Source organism: Haliotis asinina, chromosome 2 (assembly GCF_037392515.1).
Source record: "Haliotis asinina isolate JCU_RB_2024 chromosome 2, JCU_Hal_asi_v2, whole genome shotgun sequence".
Lineage (NCBI taxonomy): Eukaryota > Metazoa > Mollusca > Gastropoda > Lepetellida > Haliotidae > Haliotis > Haliotis asinina.
The window spans coordinates 23,683,263-23,702,760 of NC_090281.1; the positions used below are offsets into that span (position 1 = coordinate 23,683,263).

The 19,498-nt window shown below is 43.2% G+C and overlaps 1 protein-coding gene across 2 annotated transcripts; it reads left to right on the forward strand.

The window, feature by feature from the left end:
• Nucleotides 1-1,452: 1,452 nt before the first annotated feature.
• On the forward strand, nucleotides 1,453-10,541 carry LOC137272373 (L-proline trans-4-hydroxylase-like). 2 transcript variants are annotated; one of them, XM_067804748.1, is made up of 11 exons: nucleotides 1,459-1,563; nucleotides 1,866-1,920; nucleotides 2,305-2,346; nucleotides 2,744-2,822; nucleotides 3,469-3,550; nucleotides 4,654-4,764; nucleotides 5,260-5,351; nucleotides 6,347-6,437; nucleotides 8,869-8,998; nucleotides 9,584-9,735; nucleotides 10,360-10,541. In XM_067804748.1, the coding sequence occupies exons 1-11, from the start codon at nucleotides 1,489-1,491 to the stop codon at nucleotides 10,459-10,461; spliced, it is 1,011 nt and encodes a 336-aa protein (XP_067660849.1). In that variant the 5' UTR covers nucleotides 1,459-1,488; the 3' UTR covers nucleotides 10,462-10,541. The 2 variants fall into 2 exon arrangements, with proteins under 2 accessions (XP_067660850.1, XP_067660849.1); XM_067804749.1 differs by lacking the exon at nucleotides 1,866-1,920 and having other exon boundaries at nucleotides 1,453-1,563.
• Nucleotides 10,542-19,498: the final 8,957 nt, after the last annotated feature.

A 19,498-nucleotide genomic window follows, 5' to 3' on the forward strand; every position in this document is an offset into this window, starting at 1 on the left:
GATCACAGAAGTTTGAATCACTGTTTGGACAACAATTTTCAATATTAAATATGTCCACTTGGCAATTGTCCACACTGTATTGTATATTGTACACGTGTAATTTATGTAATGAGAACAGCGGTAAAATTTTCTAATATATTCATTTCATCACCGATTTCTTTCAGATTTGAAATATATGTTAACCATGCGATATACGATTGCAATTATTTCTAAAAATTATTGTCCAAACAGTGATTCGAACCCCGGTGACCAAAACAATGTTGACACCGCTGTAAAACTTTCGCGAAGAAGGGACACCTGTCATGATCGGAGGTGGGCGCTGGTCCCTGCAGAAGACTGCAGTGTTTTAGCGTGTGGGTGAGATCTGTGTGTGTGACAGCAGTGGTGTCAAATACACCAAAGGGCAGAGATAATCACTGGTTGGGAAGCCGGCCCTGACACATAATACTCCAGCCCTGTATCTATCCGTTTGTACTACTGGAAGTTTACATACTGCGATTTGCCACCAGGAACTGATCGACGGATTGTGGTGACGTCAGACAATACGCTTAATCATATACATGTATATATAATATCTATACTATATTTTCTATGTGCATGATCTGGTAGTACTTAAAATGCCTGTCTGTAGCCGGAAACACATCTACATATGAAAGCTTCTGCCTTTATACGCGATGAATGAATTACAACTCCTAACTGTAACCTCTATTTCAATGGACACCAAAATTATGTATACTTGTATACATACGATTTATTAGTCATGTGCGTAGTGCCAGAATTAAGACCTTCTGTATTCACCTTACACACACACACACACACACACACACACACACACACACACACACACACACACACACACACACACACACACACACACACACACACACACACACACACACACACACATCGGGTGGGCATGCTCGCTGACTGCTGACGCATGTCATCTGTTCCCACTGGATTGTGTGGTCCAGACTCAATTATTTACAAACCGCCCTCATATAGCAGGAGTACTGCCGAGCGCGGCGTAAAACTAAACTCACTCACCCATCCCAAGTTTCGTGAGTATCCGAACTGCGTAGATTAATGCTCATGCCATTGATCACTGGCTTTCTGGTCCAGATTCGGTTGCTTACGGACCGCCGCCATATAACTGATATATTGCTGAGTGCGGTGGAACAATTAAAGCAAACCCAGGTTTCGTGAAAAGATGAACGCATCTTGCTACATCGGTACCATTGCAAACACACGTAGAAGCAGGTCAACTTGTCATGTGAAAAAAACAACAAAAAACAAGGTAACGTTTGTTATCTGACATCATAAATAATTATTACCAGATGGAACATTCCCCAGAATGATTCCGTGGCCGACTGAAATGAATTATCTGATGTCATGGTCACCTGTGATCTGTAACTTGAATAAAAACCATGTTTTGAATTTGGCCTTGACCGAACTAAACAGAAAACGCGTCGTACATATGGGACCAGCCATATGTTGGATTGCCAGAGAGAACCGGTTATTTTCTGTGTTTGCTCTGCAGCTTGGGCTGAAGTACTGAAATATTATGTAAGTACTTTATTTACAAAACACGGCATGAAATTCAGACATAATTTGCATATAATATTATATGTATAATATATCGATACATGATACATGATTGATACACTATCGCCTGCCTTGTTACGATCCAGTAGGGGCAGTGTTATGAAAGTTATTACTAGTTTAAGCGCTTTGGGAATCTGGAATCCTCTAGAACAACCTGCATTAATGTGGTATAATGTAGAATATTCTCGAAAGTTGTAAGTCTTCTCACCGAAGTTGATACTGCCCTTAACGTTCCAGCTAACGTACTGTTTTACCTCTGTTAGATTCCTAAACGTTTGTGTAACACTGTTACTCTCCTTCTCTCGAAGATTAACCAAGGTAATGCACTGTTTTGTTATATTCAAATCTTTTTCACCCTTGTCTCACATCGATGTTTTGCTTATCCCGAAATACGGATGTCCATTCTGAAGCATTCTTTCAAAATATTCAGATCCTAAACGATTATTTAACATTTTACTTACCTTATCTCGATCCACGGCTGCCTGAGTGACCATCTTCTTCAACTGTGTGCAAAGTAGAAACGCAAAATACATGAGGCAAATGTTTCGATTTTCTTGTCGTTAACTGGTTTGTTTTATCAGCTTTGATTTTTGTAAACATTCTATTTTTGATTTTAAAAGATTTTCCAGCCAGAATATAACGGTAACAGAACACTTCACAATGTACCTTTTTTCGAAACACAAGGCGCTTTCTTGATTTCAGAATTGGTTTCAAGAAAACAAATATTCAGGACAATGGCGACAGGTAAGCAGAACATGGTAGGACGCCACTACTTCCATCCCTCCGATGTAAATAATCATCAGTGGACAGATCAGTCAATCGATTGGCATCACAAGTCGTTTGCATCTCATACACTTTGGGTGGAATCCTGAATTCGTTTCAGCTTTAACAGGTTTGACCGTGATTTGATCATGATTGCACAGGTGTAGTATCTCAATTCGTGGACTAGACACTCGGAACCGTATATATATTTTTGCACACAATGCTGACCAACTGGCAGGAGAATAAACGTTTTTTATGCCAGTGAAAACGCTAAAAAATCTCATTAAAATCATGTCTGTTCGATAACTCTCAACAAGAAGACAAATCCACGAGAGTTGAAGGGCAAGACGCAGCAACTGACTACAACGCCATCTTCCAGATTTCAGGTATAAAGCTGGTTTCAAAGCAAACGATGATATGAAGAAGGCATTCGATGAGTACGGGTACATCATCATCAGGTACGTCACACGTACGTTCACCATGACGTCATCACGTGGATCAAGGTCCGAAGTCACACGAACCTTCAACATAACGTGCTGTCTCTTATCACGTGCATCTATTCAGGCGCATGAGTTTGTATTGAGACTGGATATCAATTCTACCTTCATCTTTAAAACCAGACATCCCTTTTATTAAACCTATCAGCCCAGACAACCCTAAAAATATATCAGTTAGTTAGTTAGTTAGTTAGTTAGTTAGTTAGTTAGTGTGTGTGTGTGTGTGTGTGTGTGTGTGTGTGTAAATTGAGGGGGTGCAAACGATGTATTTTTATTCCATCACAGTGAACCATTATTTTTCTGTTCAACTATTTTCGGTGAAACATATGGGCCCAAATACATTGCTTATTTAAACGACAGCCCTACAGTTCGGCATTTAACATCAGCGGTGCCATGACATACTTGAAGCACCTGATTCGGTAGGTTGGATGACTGCTTGTCATCGCAGTCCGAACTGTGAGGGAGGCTGCTTATGTTATCAGTCACTGGTTAGCCACAGTTAATTTTGTAACAGGCCAGTGTTCCTTAGATTTTATGCTGTTATAAAGGCGGCATAAAGCAACAATCAAAGCAGTAGCACGTACATAAGAGTAATGTCTGTTAACAGGGGTCTCCTCAACACAGCAGAGCTCAACAAGGTGAAGAAGGCGCTTGAAGAGAACGGCGAGATCCTCAAACATTCATTCGGGGTACGTGTCCAGCAATGGGTAGGGGTGGAATGGTTCACCGCGTCTAGTACCGACAGATTGAGGGAGTTTGATTTTACGCTGCTGTTAGCAGTATGTAGCTTCACACAATGTACCGATGTGGGGAATCGACCCATATTGTGTATGGATACCACAGTCACCATGGTGACAGCATTTAAAATTGTACGATCATTAAGTATAAACTATGAATATGTCGCCCTTCGTCTCCCTCGAAGTACTGTGAAAACTGTCAAAACCGGCATCTTTGTAATCCAGCAAGTTGTCAACACCAGCATAAAATCTCTTCCGTGGCTTGTACATTTATTATCTGCTCTGCAATCCGGCACATTACCTAAAGCGGAGTATTTCCTCAGTCCCAATGAGTGCCGGATTAGGCAGATTCCACTGTATATGGTTCAGGATGTACCACTGTATTCTGGTAATACCAGAAAGGCTTTAGTTCATCTTGAAACCATGGAGTACAAGATATGAGTGAGTGAGGGACACCCGAAGAAAATTCGAAAGCAGGTCGTCGGTGTGACGTGCGGGGGCTTTAACCACTTGGCTACCTACCGCCCTACATAACCATAAATAGAATGTGTGATAGCTGTTACAAGAATTATAATGGATACGCCATTTTTTTCTACTTGTATAAGTGAGGTGTGGGTGACGACGGATGAAGTTATATCTTATACGAATGGGTGTGGATGTGATGAGAATTTGTCTTCTTGTACATGTCAGGGATAAATAAGTGGTGAGTGAGTGAGTGAGTTTAGTTTTATACCGCTTTTTAACAATATTCCAACAATATTCCATCCATCTAATAGACACCAGAAAATGGGCTTCAAACATTGTACCCACGTGGGGAATCGAACCCGGGTCGTCGGCGTTACCACTAGGCTACCCCACCGCCCGGATAAATAAGTAAATGGTGGTACTTTTCACAGTGAGACTTGCCAGCTCACCGAAATACCCACGGTCGACACAATGATACAATCGAACGTGTTACCTGCAGCTGAATAATAGTGCGCGCTGTTCGAAATTGATTCAAACCTAACACAAGCTTCTAGCTTTGCTAATATAATCAAACCCACTGCACGTTAAAGCTGTCTGATGGAAACAACCGGAAGAGCCGTCTCTGTGTGTGGAGTCATCCCGGAAGTGACATCACAGGCATGGTATCGCGGAGTGAGAGGGTTGCTGGCACTGTGGAAAAGGTAAAAGTAGCCGTTTTAATGATAACTGATGTTACTGATAAATACATACAATTTATTGTTTGACCCTGTGACGGTGCAAAGGGTTTCTTCCGCCTTAGACAGGGAGGTTAGCTAACCATGAAAGTCCAGTATCTTTCCACCACTCCTGCAGGAACTTCCTGCTTCGATCGTAAAACCAAAAGCGACAGTTATACCCCTTCTGTTGAACACGTCTCCTGAATAATAGGTGTTTGTGAGTATATAGTACACACCGATCCCTAGATCCTTTTGGTGGACATTAATTCGTGACCGTCATTCCGTGACAAGCCGAACAACGATTACAGGATGTTACGAAAAGGGGCGAATGTGACGAATGGGGTTAAAAGGTCGACATTCGGCTAACCCCGGAAGAACACGAGCAGTCACGAACGGAATATCGGCAGTTCTCGAAGATCCTGGACTACGACGATTTCACTTGAATCGCGATTTCAAGTGAACATGTTACTTTGGTTTCAGCTTCTGGGAGGCGACGTGTATCACTACCACTCGAAGCTGATGATGAAAGAGGCCCAAACTGGGGGCTGCTTTGTGTGGCATCAGGATTATGGGTACTTTTGCAGAATAAATCACCATCCCATTATTTTGTCATGCAAACATTTCTTAATTGTAATGCCATTAACCAGCTGATCCTTGCTTAAAGATGGGTTTTTCAAATCTATTCATGTCGACTTGATTCGATTTTATTCTTTGTTGGACCCGTGAAAATCCGCGTTAGAACTGATCCTCAGTAGTCCATGCTTGTAAGGAACGAATGGTCAGGCTCCCTGACTTGGTTGACACCTGTCATCGTATCCCAATGGCGTAGATCGCTGTTCATTCTGTAGATCATTGGATTGTCTCTTCCAGACTCGATTACTTACATTATCACATTATTATTATTACCTCCGCCATATAGATGGAATATTGCCGAGTGCGGCGTAAAGCTAAACTTACTGTCCCGTTCACATATCATTCTTGGTTGTACTCGTAGCCAAGAGACCAAAGTTACCATACATGAGGGAGTTGTGTCCCTTACCTTTTTCTTGGATCCGTTAATCGGTGGTTTGAGTCAGTTTCGTTATGATCCAATTTCAGGCAGTACCTTATGTGTAGCTCTATACTGACAGCTGACTCAAGCCGTCTCGTTGTGGTCAACCCCTAAAGATCAGGGTTACAATTGGCCATCAGGGACCTTGCTTGTCGTGACTTGTTCATGCACGTTATCATTCCCAATTGGACAGATCGATACATAAGCTGTTAATCACTTGTGTCTGCTTCAATCTGCCATCTAGCTGGAGTCAGTGAGTATGGTCCTACGCCGCTTATTCCATCAATATCACGGCGGGGGACACCACATTATACCCATGGGGAGAATCGATCCCGGGCCTTCAGTATGGCTAGCCAACGCTTTAACCACTAGGCTACCTCTAATGTTACTACTTTATATAGGGACATGGTACCCGTTGGCAACTGTGCTAAGATCGGCAAGAAACAACTAACAAACAAAATATATACTTGATATTACTGGACAGGTGCTCTAAGTCGCTCATGTTTTGATTGGCAGCTACTGGTACCACAACGGTCTTCTCAAACCAGACATGCTGGCGGTGTTCATGGCTATTGACAGGTGTAGCAAGGAGAACGGCTGTCTTGAGGTGAACACATGTACTCATGAAACGGAATATGAGTGAAACGGTGGAAAACATTTTCTTGTAATTTACACTAGAGGAATGGTTTCATATTTGAAAAGGTCTGTTAATATCGTTCTGTTGAAATATGGTACCTCACAAAACATTAGTTATAGATTATGAATGTACAATAATATAATAATACAGACATGGAAAAATTTAAGGGAACGCATGAAATAGCTGTGGCTTTTAATTTTTGAAACAGTAAGAGAAAAGTTCATACAGATGAAAAGGCTTATGTCAAGTGATGAAAATCAATATCGGGTGTATCCCCCATGTCTTTGGAGAACTGCATGGCATCGTCGTGGCATGCTGCGAATGAGGGTACGGATGGTATCAATCGGAATTCTACGCCATTCTTCCTGGAGAGCCACGAAAAGTTCATCCAAATTGTTGGCTTGAACAGGTCTGTCCCGAACATTGCGGCCAAGAACATCCCAAAGATGTTCGATGGGGTTAAGGTCAGGAGTTTTAGCCGGCCATTGCACCACCATGACACCTGCAGCCCTCAGTCTGTACCGACAAACATGAGCAATGTGAGGGCGAGCACTGTCATGCTGGAACTCGAACAACCGACCTGCTGTACGCGCAAAGGTGATCACAATCGGTTTCAAGATCTCGTCACGATATCGTACACCTGTTATCCTGCCATCAACACGCACAAGATCTGTTAAAGATTGTGGTTAAAGGTAAACCCGTCCCACACCATAACGGAGACTCCTCCATAACGATCATGCTGTTTGATGGTGCAGGCATTGTGACGTTCCCCAACGCGTCTCCAAACTCGAATTCGACCGGCATTATAGTCTAGTGTGTACCTGCTCTCATCACTAAACATGGTATTTCTTCATTGACGTACGGTTCTTCCTCCATGGTTCCGTGCCCACTGCAGTCTCAAGCGCTTGTGTTGCTCAGTCATGTTTATTCCAACCAATGGACGGCGGCTTTTTAGACCAGCCGATTTAAGACGATTACGCAGTGTACGTGAACAAATTCTGACGTTTGTTCTTCGCCTGAATTCCGTATTGATTTTGGAGGAGGATTTGAACCTGTCTCGCAGAGCAATAAGGCGTAGGGTCCGGTCATCCCGTGGGGTGGTTTTCTTTTTCCGCCCCCGACCACGACTCATTTTGACGTCACCAGTCGCTCTGTAGAGATTCCAAAGTCTGGATATCACGCTAACAGTATAAGTTGAAAAGTTGTTGCAACCTGTCGTAATGAGCTTCCACCATTAACCATGCCAGTTGCCTCCCATTTCTGTGCCAAAGTAAAGTAATGTCTCTCCATGTTAACAATGTTTTTAACCGTTGTGTTTGACAGCGCACATACATGTCACGTGTAAATCTAAGTGCATGTAACTTTAGGAGCATGTAGTGCACGTGCATGGAAAGCATTATGGTGAGTTTGAGTAAACTGCGCTGAAGTTAGTAAATAGAAATTTTGAATTGCCCTAAAGAACATGCGTTCCCTTAAATTTTTCCATGAGTATATAATCGTCCACAACAGAGATGTTGCGTAATTGGTGTGGTTTCATTCCAGATACTAAAATGCTATATTTCGGTAAAACCCGTGATGGTCCGGGTTTGAGACCATACATTAGGTGGTCTCTGGTTAGACTTTGTCACCAGCATTCATTGATGGCAGTAAGCTATGATTGATAGACTGATGATTGGGCTCAGTGAACTGCGTGTCAATGTGATCTGATTTCATTAAGTTTTGCTCATAACATCAATGCCCAGGGTGGAAAGCGGTGTTGAACAACAACAATCAAAATGTAGCTTTTGCTATATTTTGGATCACACTTCCTCAGTAAAGTAAGATTCTAGCACTTTTGTTAGGTTGAGTCCTAGCAGGGATTCGAATCCACATCTTCAGTCAGGAACCTAACCTGCTCAGCAACCACGACGTCCAGTACCTGGCGATTAGGTGTCCGACTCAGAGGGTGTGAGGTTCGAATTCCGGATGGGACTCAACCCAACAACAACTCAAAGTGAGTGAGTTTAGTTTTACGCCGCACTCAGCAATAATCCAGCAATATGGCGGCGGTCTGTAAATAATCGAGTCTGCACCAGACAATCCAGTGATCAACAACATGAGCATCGATTTGAGCAATTGGGAACCTATGATATGTGTCAACCTAGTCAGCGAGTCTGACCACCCGATCCCGTTAGTTGCCTCTTACGACAAGTATAGTGGCCTTTCATGGCAAGCATGGGTTGTTGAAGGCCTATTCTACCCCGGAACCTTCACGGGTTTAACCCAAGAAGAGTACAGAACCTTACATTACTGACAAAGCGTAATCCCAAATGTGGCATGCGTTACATTTGACCACATCCTAAATGGTATTGTGTTTTCATAACAATGAAACAGTCTGGACATTAACAGTTGGCTGTTTCAGATTCTGGAGAAGTCCCACAAATGTGGTCGTATCGAACACAAGTTTGTGGCTGGACAGATCGGGGCTGACCTCGACCGCGTGGAACTGATCAAGGCCACGTGCAAGCACAGATACGTCGAGCTGGAACCAGGTGAAACTGTCCTCCTCCCACCAGACTCTCGAATTTCAAGCATAAAATGGGTGCCTGTGTAAAATTTGAGCAAAAATTCATATGGAAATATCTTTGTTCGAATGACATATGCCTATGCTGTTAACTGCTTCCATTTTGGCGTGACAGAGTGAGTGGGTGTAGTTTTACGCAATACCACGGCAGGGGACATCAGGCATGGGTTCAACCTATTGTAGCTATCTGCAGAATCGAACCCGGGTCTTCACCATGAGCAGCGGACGCTTTATCCACTAGGCTACCCCGCCGACTGTGTCGTGACAGAAGCCCTAGATGGTCGTGTTTCTAGATTTTTCATGGCCACACTCCTGTTCCTGTGTTTTACCCAAGTTTAATGTCAAAGACCTGTTTCCTCAGGCAACTTGTCACGCCGTACGACAACTGAATGTCTAGTCATAACGACAAAGCGCACTCACAATTATTTCCAGAAGATAAATTATCAAAATAAAACAAAGACCTACTTTTTTCCTTACGTGTTTTCGAGGCACATTGCTATCAAAGAGCCGTGTAGGGTTCGGCCCTTATAACTCTTCCTCATCTGGTTGCTAGGCGACACCCTATTCTTCCACTGCAACCTGCTTCACAACAGTGCCGCCAACGCAAGCGACAAACGACGCTGGGTCCTCATCACAGCCTTCAACACCCTCGACAACAACAGCGTCGTGGAACACCACCATCCTCCCGGAACCAAGATAGATATCGTAAGCATTTATTTATGTTGTATATTTTGTTTATTTTCGAGCGCAACAGTAGCAGTACTTCTAAGTATATGAATTTATCAGAACGGAATGTTAATCGTTGCACAAATAGGGTTGCGCGACAAAGAGAAAATGACCAGTCTTCCTCGCATCACATCATTCGTCAACATTCGCTCCTTTCCGTAACCTGCAAGATATTCGGCTTGTCCCGAAATAACACGAGTGGTCACGAATGGCTTCTTAAAGACAGGCTGGTAATTTTTTCTCTCTGTTGCGCAGCCATATTTGCACTACAGTTTGCCGGGATCAGACTTGCGTGTAGATAAGCCTGATCCATACGCCCAGTGTCATCGGACACAGTTAGAATTGTCCAAATATGTTGTCGCTACTTAGATAATCCAGTGATCAACAATATGAGCCCCGCACTACACAGTTGGAAAACGATGACATGTGTCAACCAAGCCAGCGAGCCTGACCACTCGATCCCGTTAGTCGCCTCTAACAGTAAGCATGGGTTGCTAAAGATCAGTTCTAACCCGGATCTTCACAGGTTTAAGATTTGAAAATGTGTGCCCAAACCTTTTCTTTGTGAACAAAATACATGTCCAAATCCAAACCTTCCCATAGGTGAGCGACGACGCTATTCTTGCCTGCACCAACTACAGCGACATGACCGGCAAACGCTTCATGGACCCGTTGGCCAATAAGACAATCAAGGTAGACAACTAGGACAGAAGATTGGGGGATTTTGAAATTTCACGATTGTGTCCTTTGAAAATGTTAAAGAAGTGATTAAAACATGTCCCGCCTGTTAGTGTCAATTTATATCATTCAAAGTGAGACCTAGTCCAAGGATATCCAAACATATGGTCCAGCACCTCTATGGAACAGCGGACAGAACGCCCACGGTTTGTTGGTGGACCGTTTCTGTGCAGACTTAGCAAAATCTGCCACTCACCCATTTCGAAAGGTAAAGGCGACTGAGAAATCTAGTCGTTGCTTCCCAGAGAGACGATGTTCCTGTAGAGACCAAGCAGCTATAGCTTCTGTCTAGTCCAAAAAAGGAGAAGTAAAATAAAAATAACTTACATTAAAACGCATACAAACATACATACAAAAGCACACTTTTTGTAGTCCATGTGGAAGGGGTGCCTTGGGATCTTTGTACAAACTGGTTTGGGCTGATTCTAGCATCTGCTTCACCTTCTGGATATCCAGACGGATCTCTTCTTGTTTCTCCTCTTTCGTTGTCGTTGTCGTTGTCGTTGTCGTCGTCGTCCAGAGTACACAAAATACCACAATCAACGTAGTCGTGGTTTGCTCCGCAGGGGTCCCGATCTTCCTCAGGCGGTCATAGAAGAGATTTGGATCTCCCTAGCAGGCAAGAAGGTCGATGGTTTCTGCAGAGGGCTCTCACCATAGTTCGTAGAGCCCTTCGGAACCAGTGCCGAAACATTGTGGTCTGGAGGCAAATCTCTTTTTCTCTAGCAGGGCCTGGAAGACCTCTGCCATGTCCCAAGTTGTCTCTGTTTGTGTCTCGTGGTCTCTTTTGGAGCTGCGCGGATACGCTTATATCTGGTTTGCGATATGCGGTACCGATTGTGGAAGCCGAACTGGAGACTTCTGTGCGTGGTTACTGTTTTTGTCTTCTGTGGCCGTGTGTTATATGTGGCCATAATGCTGTTGTATTTTTCTGCGTATGAAGAATGGGGGACGAAATGTTATACAACCCAGAACAGTAGTCCATCACACTATTTTGTTGGCGCTAGGCGCCGAATTGTTTGGAGGTCCTAGGTAGGGTGTACCAATGCATGATTTTCCCGCCATTCTCTATACCTCTGCGACTGCTCAAGCAGCAAGCCAAAACAACAAAGCTGCCGGGTGAACCGGTTTGCCTGGATTGTTGGTTGGTTAGTAGTTGTTTGGTTGGTTGGCAGGGTTGTTGGTTAACTTGGGCGAGTGGGCGAGTAAGATGGATATGAGGGCCACCTTGATGGTGTGGCCACCGGTGTCTCAAGCTGTCACTCTATGCGGTCAGTGACGTGAATCCCTATAAACACCCACTGAATATATTGATGATGTCAGGGTCACTGGATTAACCTGTCTTCCGTCCGGTCACATGCTTCGTAGGTTGTAAATAAATAAAAGTATGTTTATACGTATCATGACACAAAAGTCAACTCATTTGGACTTAATTCGGCTAAGATATATATCCATATATATAAATATAAAATCGCCCATGGGCAATAATAGTTACCTTTACTCAAAATACATGCTTTTGCATGTTTTGGGAGTTGCAAATGAATAGAAGTATGAATACGTATCACGACAGTGACAAGTGTCTACTAAGACCAGGGGAGATCCATTCTAACACGGATCTTCAAGAGCAGCAACAATAGGAAGCTAAATGATGCACATATTCTGGGACATATGTACTCATTTAGGTGCAAGTCATGATCTTGCGCAAGACCCAAACTGCCCATCTACAAAAATGCAATCTAAACAGAGCCAATGCATATACGTACATGCACAATGTCGCACACTTTCGACAATACATCGGTTGATGTTATGTCCAGTCGCCTTTTACTACAAGCATGGGTTACTGAAGATCCATTCTCACCCGGATCATCAAGGGTCGCCTCAGTAGGAAGGTAAATAAGTACATATGCCCAAATTTATAGTACACATCTCCAAGATTGCCAGCTTGGGTCTTGCGCAAAATCACATGACTCGCATTTCTTTCGTGAAGACTTCAGGGAAAGGGGGGTAATCGAAGTGATATGACGTTCAAGTCTTGTCAAGTGCTCTGTGATTAATTAATTATGCCATTTTTGTGTCAGATCTAGCCTCACAAGAGAAAGAGCTTAGAACACATGTAAACCAGTGTTGAATATAATCATACCGAACAATTATCAGTTATCTGTGCAAGACATTATATGAGTAATCTAAGTGGCACTTCTTCTCGCCAAAATTACTAATTCATTTGACGAGTTTTCTTCAATTACGCGTTCACATTACAACGCAAGAGGATATGTTATGCCTCATTAATTCCCAGAAGAAACATTTAGTATTTCGCGATGAACTTTATTCTTGTCTACCGATCGTAAACGTGTGGTTTGAAACAAAAGATCAGTAACCAACTGACGCTTGGCCAAAATGATCAAGCATTACAAAAGCATCACATTGTCAGCCAACCGATGCCAACCGTTATTGTTTTAGGAAGCCCATTACTCAGAGAAATCGTTACGACTGATTTGGCAGGGATCAGTCTTAGTAAACTTATCCTCAGTACTTTTCGTTATACTCCACCACTGAGTCTAACAAAGCCTTATGGGAGGTCGCGTCAGGTAACCTTTGAGATTGACCAATCGGATCACAGCTTACCAAATCGCGAAAGTGCACATTCGCACATTCCTCATGAACTTTTTATCTCGAACGATTCCGAATGCTATTTAGCGTACGATCGCGTCCAGGTGATGCACACGGCGTGCGTACTGCCATGGCAACGGTGAGTAAACAGTCGCTGAAAATAGTGTTTTGGGCAATATTCAAGGATGTTATCTTGTGGAAATATTAGCTAATGGTAACCATGTCAACAGAAACCACATACTGCAGGTCAAATAACTGTGTTACATGCTGATTTTTGTTTGTGGAGAGATCTGTGTCGGTGACCTGAATATTTTGAAACTCCCTCCGATCCCTAAATAGTAGCCGTTGTCTGATTGGTTAAATCTGTTTAACCGTCTCGCATTTGATTGGACGGTCATTGGTTGCTCAAAGGTTACCTGACGCGACCTTCTGCTAGGTTTTGTTAGACTCAGTGGTGGAGTGTAACTTAGACTGGGAAGGGACAACCTATATCCAAAGAACTCTCTAAATACAAAATGCATTTCTATCAGCCCCCGGGTAAGTTTTATTTTTTTTATAAATACGTATTTCTAATACAATATTCTTGAACATTATTCCAAGCGAACCCCATCGAGTTATGTTCCTTGAGCGTCCACGAATATCCTATGACTCAACTTGTGATTGAAATCAGTTCGGCAAACGACGACAACAGTTTTCGACGTCCGGGGCAATTTTTTTTTCGATTTCAGGGAAGTCGTAGGGGTTAATAGCTCTTTCAGTGCGTCAATGGGAATCTAAAGTGAGTGCATATGTACCAATATACATAATGTAGGTTTAATCTCTGAAATCACTGAGCAGAACATCATGTAACTCAGTTCTCCCTGTGACGAGCGAATGTTTTTACCATTAAGCTAAGCATCACTGAAACCAGGTTTCCCGTTTGACGAGCGATCACTTTAACCACTGAGGTAAACATGGTTCCTGAAACATGTTATTCCTTTTACTATAAATGAAATTTTGATTTAAATGTCAGGATAGGCCCATTAGGAAACTAATTTTGGATACGTTTATACAAAACAATGTATGTGCTTTTGAAGCAAAGGGAAGCATAATGACAATAAATGAAGGGTGACACTGGCTCAGGCATTGTGTTTTTCAGTTTTGAGGAAGGTATACAAGGGTTGACTGAAAGGAGGATGTTATTGCGTGTCTGGCAGCTTACCATTGTAGGATGTGTTTCAATTTGTCTTACATCTTTCTTCACCTTACTGGACTGGGCATCAAATTATGCCAACAGCAGTGTGGTAAATACAGTGCCTGTCAATCCGTGGTTTATGACGCTGTACTCTTGACGTGCGGTTTATCAGATAGCTCAGTGAGTTCTCTGAGAATGACCATGCCAATTGGTGCTGGTCATCGGCGAGGAATGTCATATCACCAGGTAGGTTTTGTGGTTGTAGCCTCGATCAGTAAAAACGTTCAGGGTGCTTGGATGAGCGAGGAGGTTTTGGTGACTGTCAGTGTTTGAGCATTGCTGTTAGGGTTAATTTGAGCGTGACTCTTTCTGAGAGTTTTAGTATGACTGTATCGGTGAGTTTGAAAGTTGTGTTTTAGTGAGTTTGAGGGTGACTGTTTGGGTGTGTTTCAGTGCTGGGGTTTCGGTGCGTTTGACTGTAGTGTATAGGTGAATTTGAGAGTAGCGTTTGCGTGAGTTTTTGTGTAGTGAATGGGTGAGTTTGAGGGAGGCTGTTTGGGTGAGTGTCAGTGCTGGCGTTTCGGGGAGTATGAGTGTAGTGTTTGGGTGACTTTGCGTGTTTGGGTTTGTGTTAGCATTAGTATGGTGTTTATGTGAGTTTGAGAGTTGGGGTTTGAGTGAGTTCGACTGTCGGAGTTTGTGTGAGTTTGAGTGTAGTGATTGAGTAAGGTTGAGGGTGGCTATTTTGAAGTGTTTGTGCATGGCTGTTTTAGTGAGTTTGAGTGCAGTGTTTGAGTGAGTTTGGATGTAGTTTTTGGATGAGTTTGAGTATGGGTGAGTTTGAGTTTCGGCGTTTCGGTGATTTTGAGTGCAATGTTTGAGTGAATTTGAGCGTGGCTTGTTCAGTGTTAATGTTTGGGTGAGTTTGAGTGCAGTATTTGGTGAGTTATCGTACTTGTGTGGGTGATGGGGGAAGGTGGGATATCATAGTGGTTGACGTCACGACGGAACCTGGGCTCCATTTCCCTCATTGGTGCAATGTTTGAAGTCTATTTCCGGTGTTCCCCCGCCGTGTTAGTACTGGGATATTGCTAAAAGCAGCATTCTTCTCATGGTGGTCCAGTGTACGTTATTTACGCGGCTGGGATACAACTGGAATATAGCGGTGTGTAGCTATACAGGACCAGTGTTGCTGGGTGTATCTATACAGGACCAGTGTTGCTGTGTGTATCTATACAGGACCAGTGTTGCTGTGTGTAGCTATACAGGACCAGTGTTGCTGTGTGTAGCTATACAGGACCAGTGTTGCTGTGTGTAGCTATACAGGACCAGTGTTGCTGTGTGTATCTATACGGAACCAGTGTTGCTGTGTGTAGCTATACGGGACCAGTGTTGCTGTGTGTAGCTATACGGGACCAGTGTTGCTGTGTCTATCTATACGGGACCAGTGTTGCTGTGTGTAGCTATACGGGACCAGTGTTGCTGTGTGTAGCTATACGGGACCAGTGTTGCTGTGTGTAGCTATACGGGACCAGTGTTGCTGTGTGTAGCTATACGGGACCAGTGTTGCTGTGTGTATCTATACAGGGCCAGTGTTGCTGTGTGTAGCTATACGGGACCTGTGTTGCTGTGTGTAGCTATACGGGACCAGTGTTGCTGTGTGTAGCTATACGGGACCAGTGTTGCTGTGTGTATCTATACAGGGCCAGTGTTGCTGTGTGTAGCTATACGGGATCAAGGTTGCTGGGTGTAGCCACACAGGATCAATGCTGCTGGGTGTAGCTATACCCGGGCCAATGCTGCTGGGTGTGGCTATACAGGGCCAATGCTGATGGGTGTAGCTATACAGAACCAGTGTTGCTGGATGTAGCTATACGGGACCAATGCTGCTGGGTGTATCTATAAAGGGCCAATGTTGCTGGGTGTATCTATAAAGGACCAATGCTGCTGGGTGTATCTATAAAGGGCCAGTGCTGCTGGGTGTATCTATAAAGGGCCAATGCTACTAGGTGTATCTATAAAGGGCCAATGCTGCTGGGTGTATCTATAAAGGGCCAATGCTGCTGTGTGTAGCCATACAGGGGCCAATGCTGCTAGGTGTAGCCACACAGGGCCAATGCTGCTGGGTGTATCTATAAAGGGCCAATGCTGCTGGGTGTATCTATACACAGCAAAAATAAGCTGGTTTCCGGAACACTGAAACCGAGAAGAAACGTCATGGAAACCAACATTTCCAGTTGGTTTCCAGGGAGTTTCCTATAGTTTCATTGTGGTTTCCATGCAACTGAAACTGCACCATTTCAGGATGATTTCAGGTTTGTTTCATTACCCACTCCTCCAAGCGGGATCCAGTTGGTTTCCATGTACGAGTTTATTTTAGGTTTCAACCTGGTTTCCATGTATGAGTTTATTGTAGGTTTCAACCTGGTTTCCATGTATGAGTTTATTGTAGGTTTCGACCTGGTTTCCATGTATGAGTTTATTGTAGGTTTCGACCTGGTTTCCATGTATGAGTTTATTGTAGGTTTCAACCTGGTTTCCATGTATGAGTTTATTGTAGGTTTCGACCTGGTTTCCATGTATGAGTTTATTGTAGGTTTCAACCTGGTTTCCATGTATGAGTTTATTGTAGGTTTCAACCTGGTTTCCATGTATGAGTTTATTGTAGGTTTCAACCTGGTTTCCATGTATGAATTTGCTGTCGGTTTCAACCTGGTTTCCATGTATGAGTTTGCTGTCGGTTTCAACCCAGTTTCCGTGTTGTAGTTTCCAACCTAGTTTGATACCTAGTTTCCATAAACTGAATCTTGCTCGTGTCGGCCCTTTACCCGGTCCTCCGGAAAAGATGTTGTTTCATGTCTCACATGTAGGAAATCAGATATTTTATACAATTGCATAATGGTAAAAGGCTTCAGGGTGACAAATAACAGAATAAAACACAAATTCATTCAAAGTTTATTTATATTCAACAATATGTAAACAAATAATATTCGGAATATTCAAGTTAGTAAATGAAACAAAAGCAAGGGAATAATTAGCAGTGAGTACAGAATATTTTTCTTAAACACATCAATGTAGATCAGCCCATATCACTTGGCTTCCTAGTTTGAAAAATGTTAGCTCTTTCCCCAAGAGAGGAAGAACTGTGTGCTTCCTCTCCTCCGGCCAGTCAATCGTTTCACAGCCTTAAGCTTCCTGCTTTCCAGCTTCTGAAATTTAGAAAACAAACTATCAATACAAACAAACATTCATCAACGATATCCATGGCTAGAAAAAAGAAAACTGTCAAACATTGCTTGAGGTGAAATACACTGAACCACATGTCCAATAAGCGATGAGATCAAAAAGTATAAACTGAGCATTTGACATCTGCTGGGTGTAGCCATACAGGGGCCAATGCTGCTAGGTGTAGCCACACAGGGTCAGTGCTGCTGGGTGTAGCTATAAAGGGTCAGTGCTGCTGGGTGTATCCATGACGCGCGAACGCTTTAATCACTAGGCTACCACACCACATGACATGCCACCCTGACACATACGAGTTTTGCCTCCGCACTGAGACGCAATTTGTTGTAGCAATGCGTCTGTCCCTAGTTCTTGTCCGGTCTCTTCTTCAAGATTTCTCTCAACTGCTGGCCCTGCTCTTCTTCTGGTTCTCTTCTTTTTGGCGGGCATCTTGTTGACTGATCGATGTCGAGGAATGTGGGGACTGGCGATGGGCTCGCTTTTGTTTATATGCGCGGTCATCGTTGATCTGTGCGCAGACAATGCGCGAAGAAAGTGTACCCAATGCTTATCAAGTTCATGACATGGGCAAACTATTCGTGCTGTGCGTAAATTATGCGGGAACTCGTCGGGCCATGACCACGTGAACAAGTCGGAACAATGCTCAAGTCGTGACAATGCACAAGTCCCGCCCGCCCACTAAAAGGCAAGTTGAAAGCCGTGCACTTTGCGCAGTCTGGGGCGACCATGTCGCACACAGCTCGTGATCAAAGCGGGCCAGTGCGTGACACTCCGTGTCAGTGCAAGCAGGGCTGGAAATGACACGCTGTGTTACGCACCGCTCGCTGCTTTTTGCGAGTAGGCAGCGCAATGTTCACGACTTCTTCACGCAAGTGGAACGAAGATTATGCGTGCCGGAAGTTCTGAACATTTCAATTTTCTTTGCGCACAGTTTATGCGCACCAGTTTACGTCGAGGTTACTCACTGACACACAAAATTGCGTACCAATGGCCCGGGATGGGTTCGATGTATCAAGCCTGGTGTTGGGATATAAAGCGCTGTACATAAAATGCATAATAGCCGAAGTGATGTTATATTTTAACTCACTCACCAATTGTTATAAATCACAGGTTGAGAAGTCAGGTTTCTTTAGCCCTCAGTTTTATCATATAATGATTTGGGCTTTAGAATAATTCTGAAATGGCAGTTGCATATGTACGTAAATATGTTGGTTTATCCCTGCTTAATTGACTTTTTCATTTATAATCCTGAATTACCACATACTGCAAATTATTTTGTCATTTATGTTTACGTCATTGACGTGAATGATGACGTGCATGCTGTTGCAGATGACGTGATGACGCCAGTATTGGACACGAAGCACCAAGCTTCACTTCACACAGAAACACCCCCGATATTAAAGAACAACACTGAACAACGGTCACCATGCAATAGTTCTAACCATATTTACTCGTACATTGTCAAAGACAGACGGTTTCAGTTTTACCAATACATCTTTGAAGGTGACAGCTGGCGGCATATCTTTACCCTGACTTTAAAGGACTTACCAGTTAATGCTGTAGTCGATTCTGGTCGACGTAGGTTCTATATTGGTATGAGTCGAATAATTTACTTTGTAACGTTTGAGGGTACACTTGTGAACAAGGCAAATATTTCTAAATCTGATGATGATATGGCACCAGAAATGTTTTTAGATAAATATACCCAACAACTGTTTTATATAATTTCCCGGCATTGGAAAAAGACACTCAGACAGATGTCGGTAGGTCTAAAACAGACCGAAAGAGTTCTTTATACATTTAACAGAGGTGTTAATATTTTGTCGAATTGTCTTACGGGTCATCCCAAAGAGAAAAAACTATTCGTTGTTGTAAGCAGAGGCACTGTTTCCATGATGTCCATATCATATATAGATACATCCAAAACCTCCACCTTTGTAGTAAGATCATTTCAGCCCGTCTCCGAACCCATTAATTTAT

Coding starts and splice junctions, on each gene's coding strand:
- LOC137272373 (XM_067804748.1), top strand. CDS start 1,489: ATGTTGGATTGCCAGAGAGAACCGGTTATTTTCTGTGTTTGCTCTGCA. Junction 2,347..2,743: donor ATTCAGGACAATGGCGACAG/GTAAGCAGAACA, acceptor GCCATCTTCCAG/ATTTCAGGTATAAAGCTGGT. Junction 3,551..4,653: donor TCCTCAAACATTCATTCGGG/GTACGTGTCCAG, acceptor TGCACGTTAAAG/CTGTCTGATGGAAACAACCG.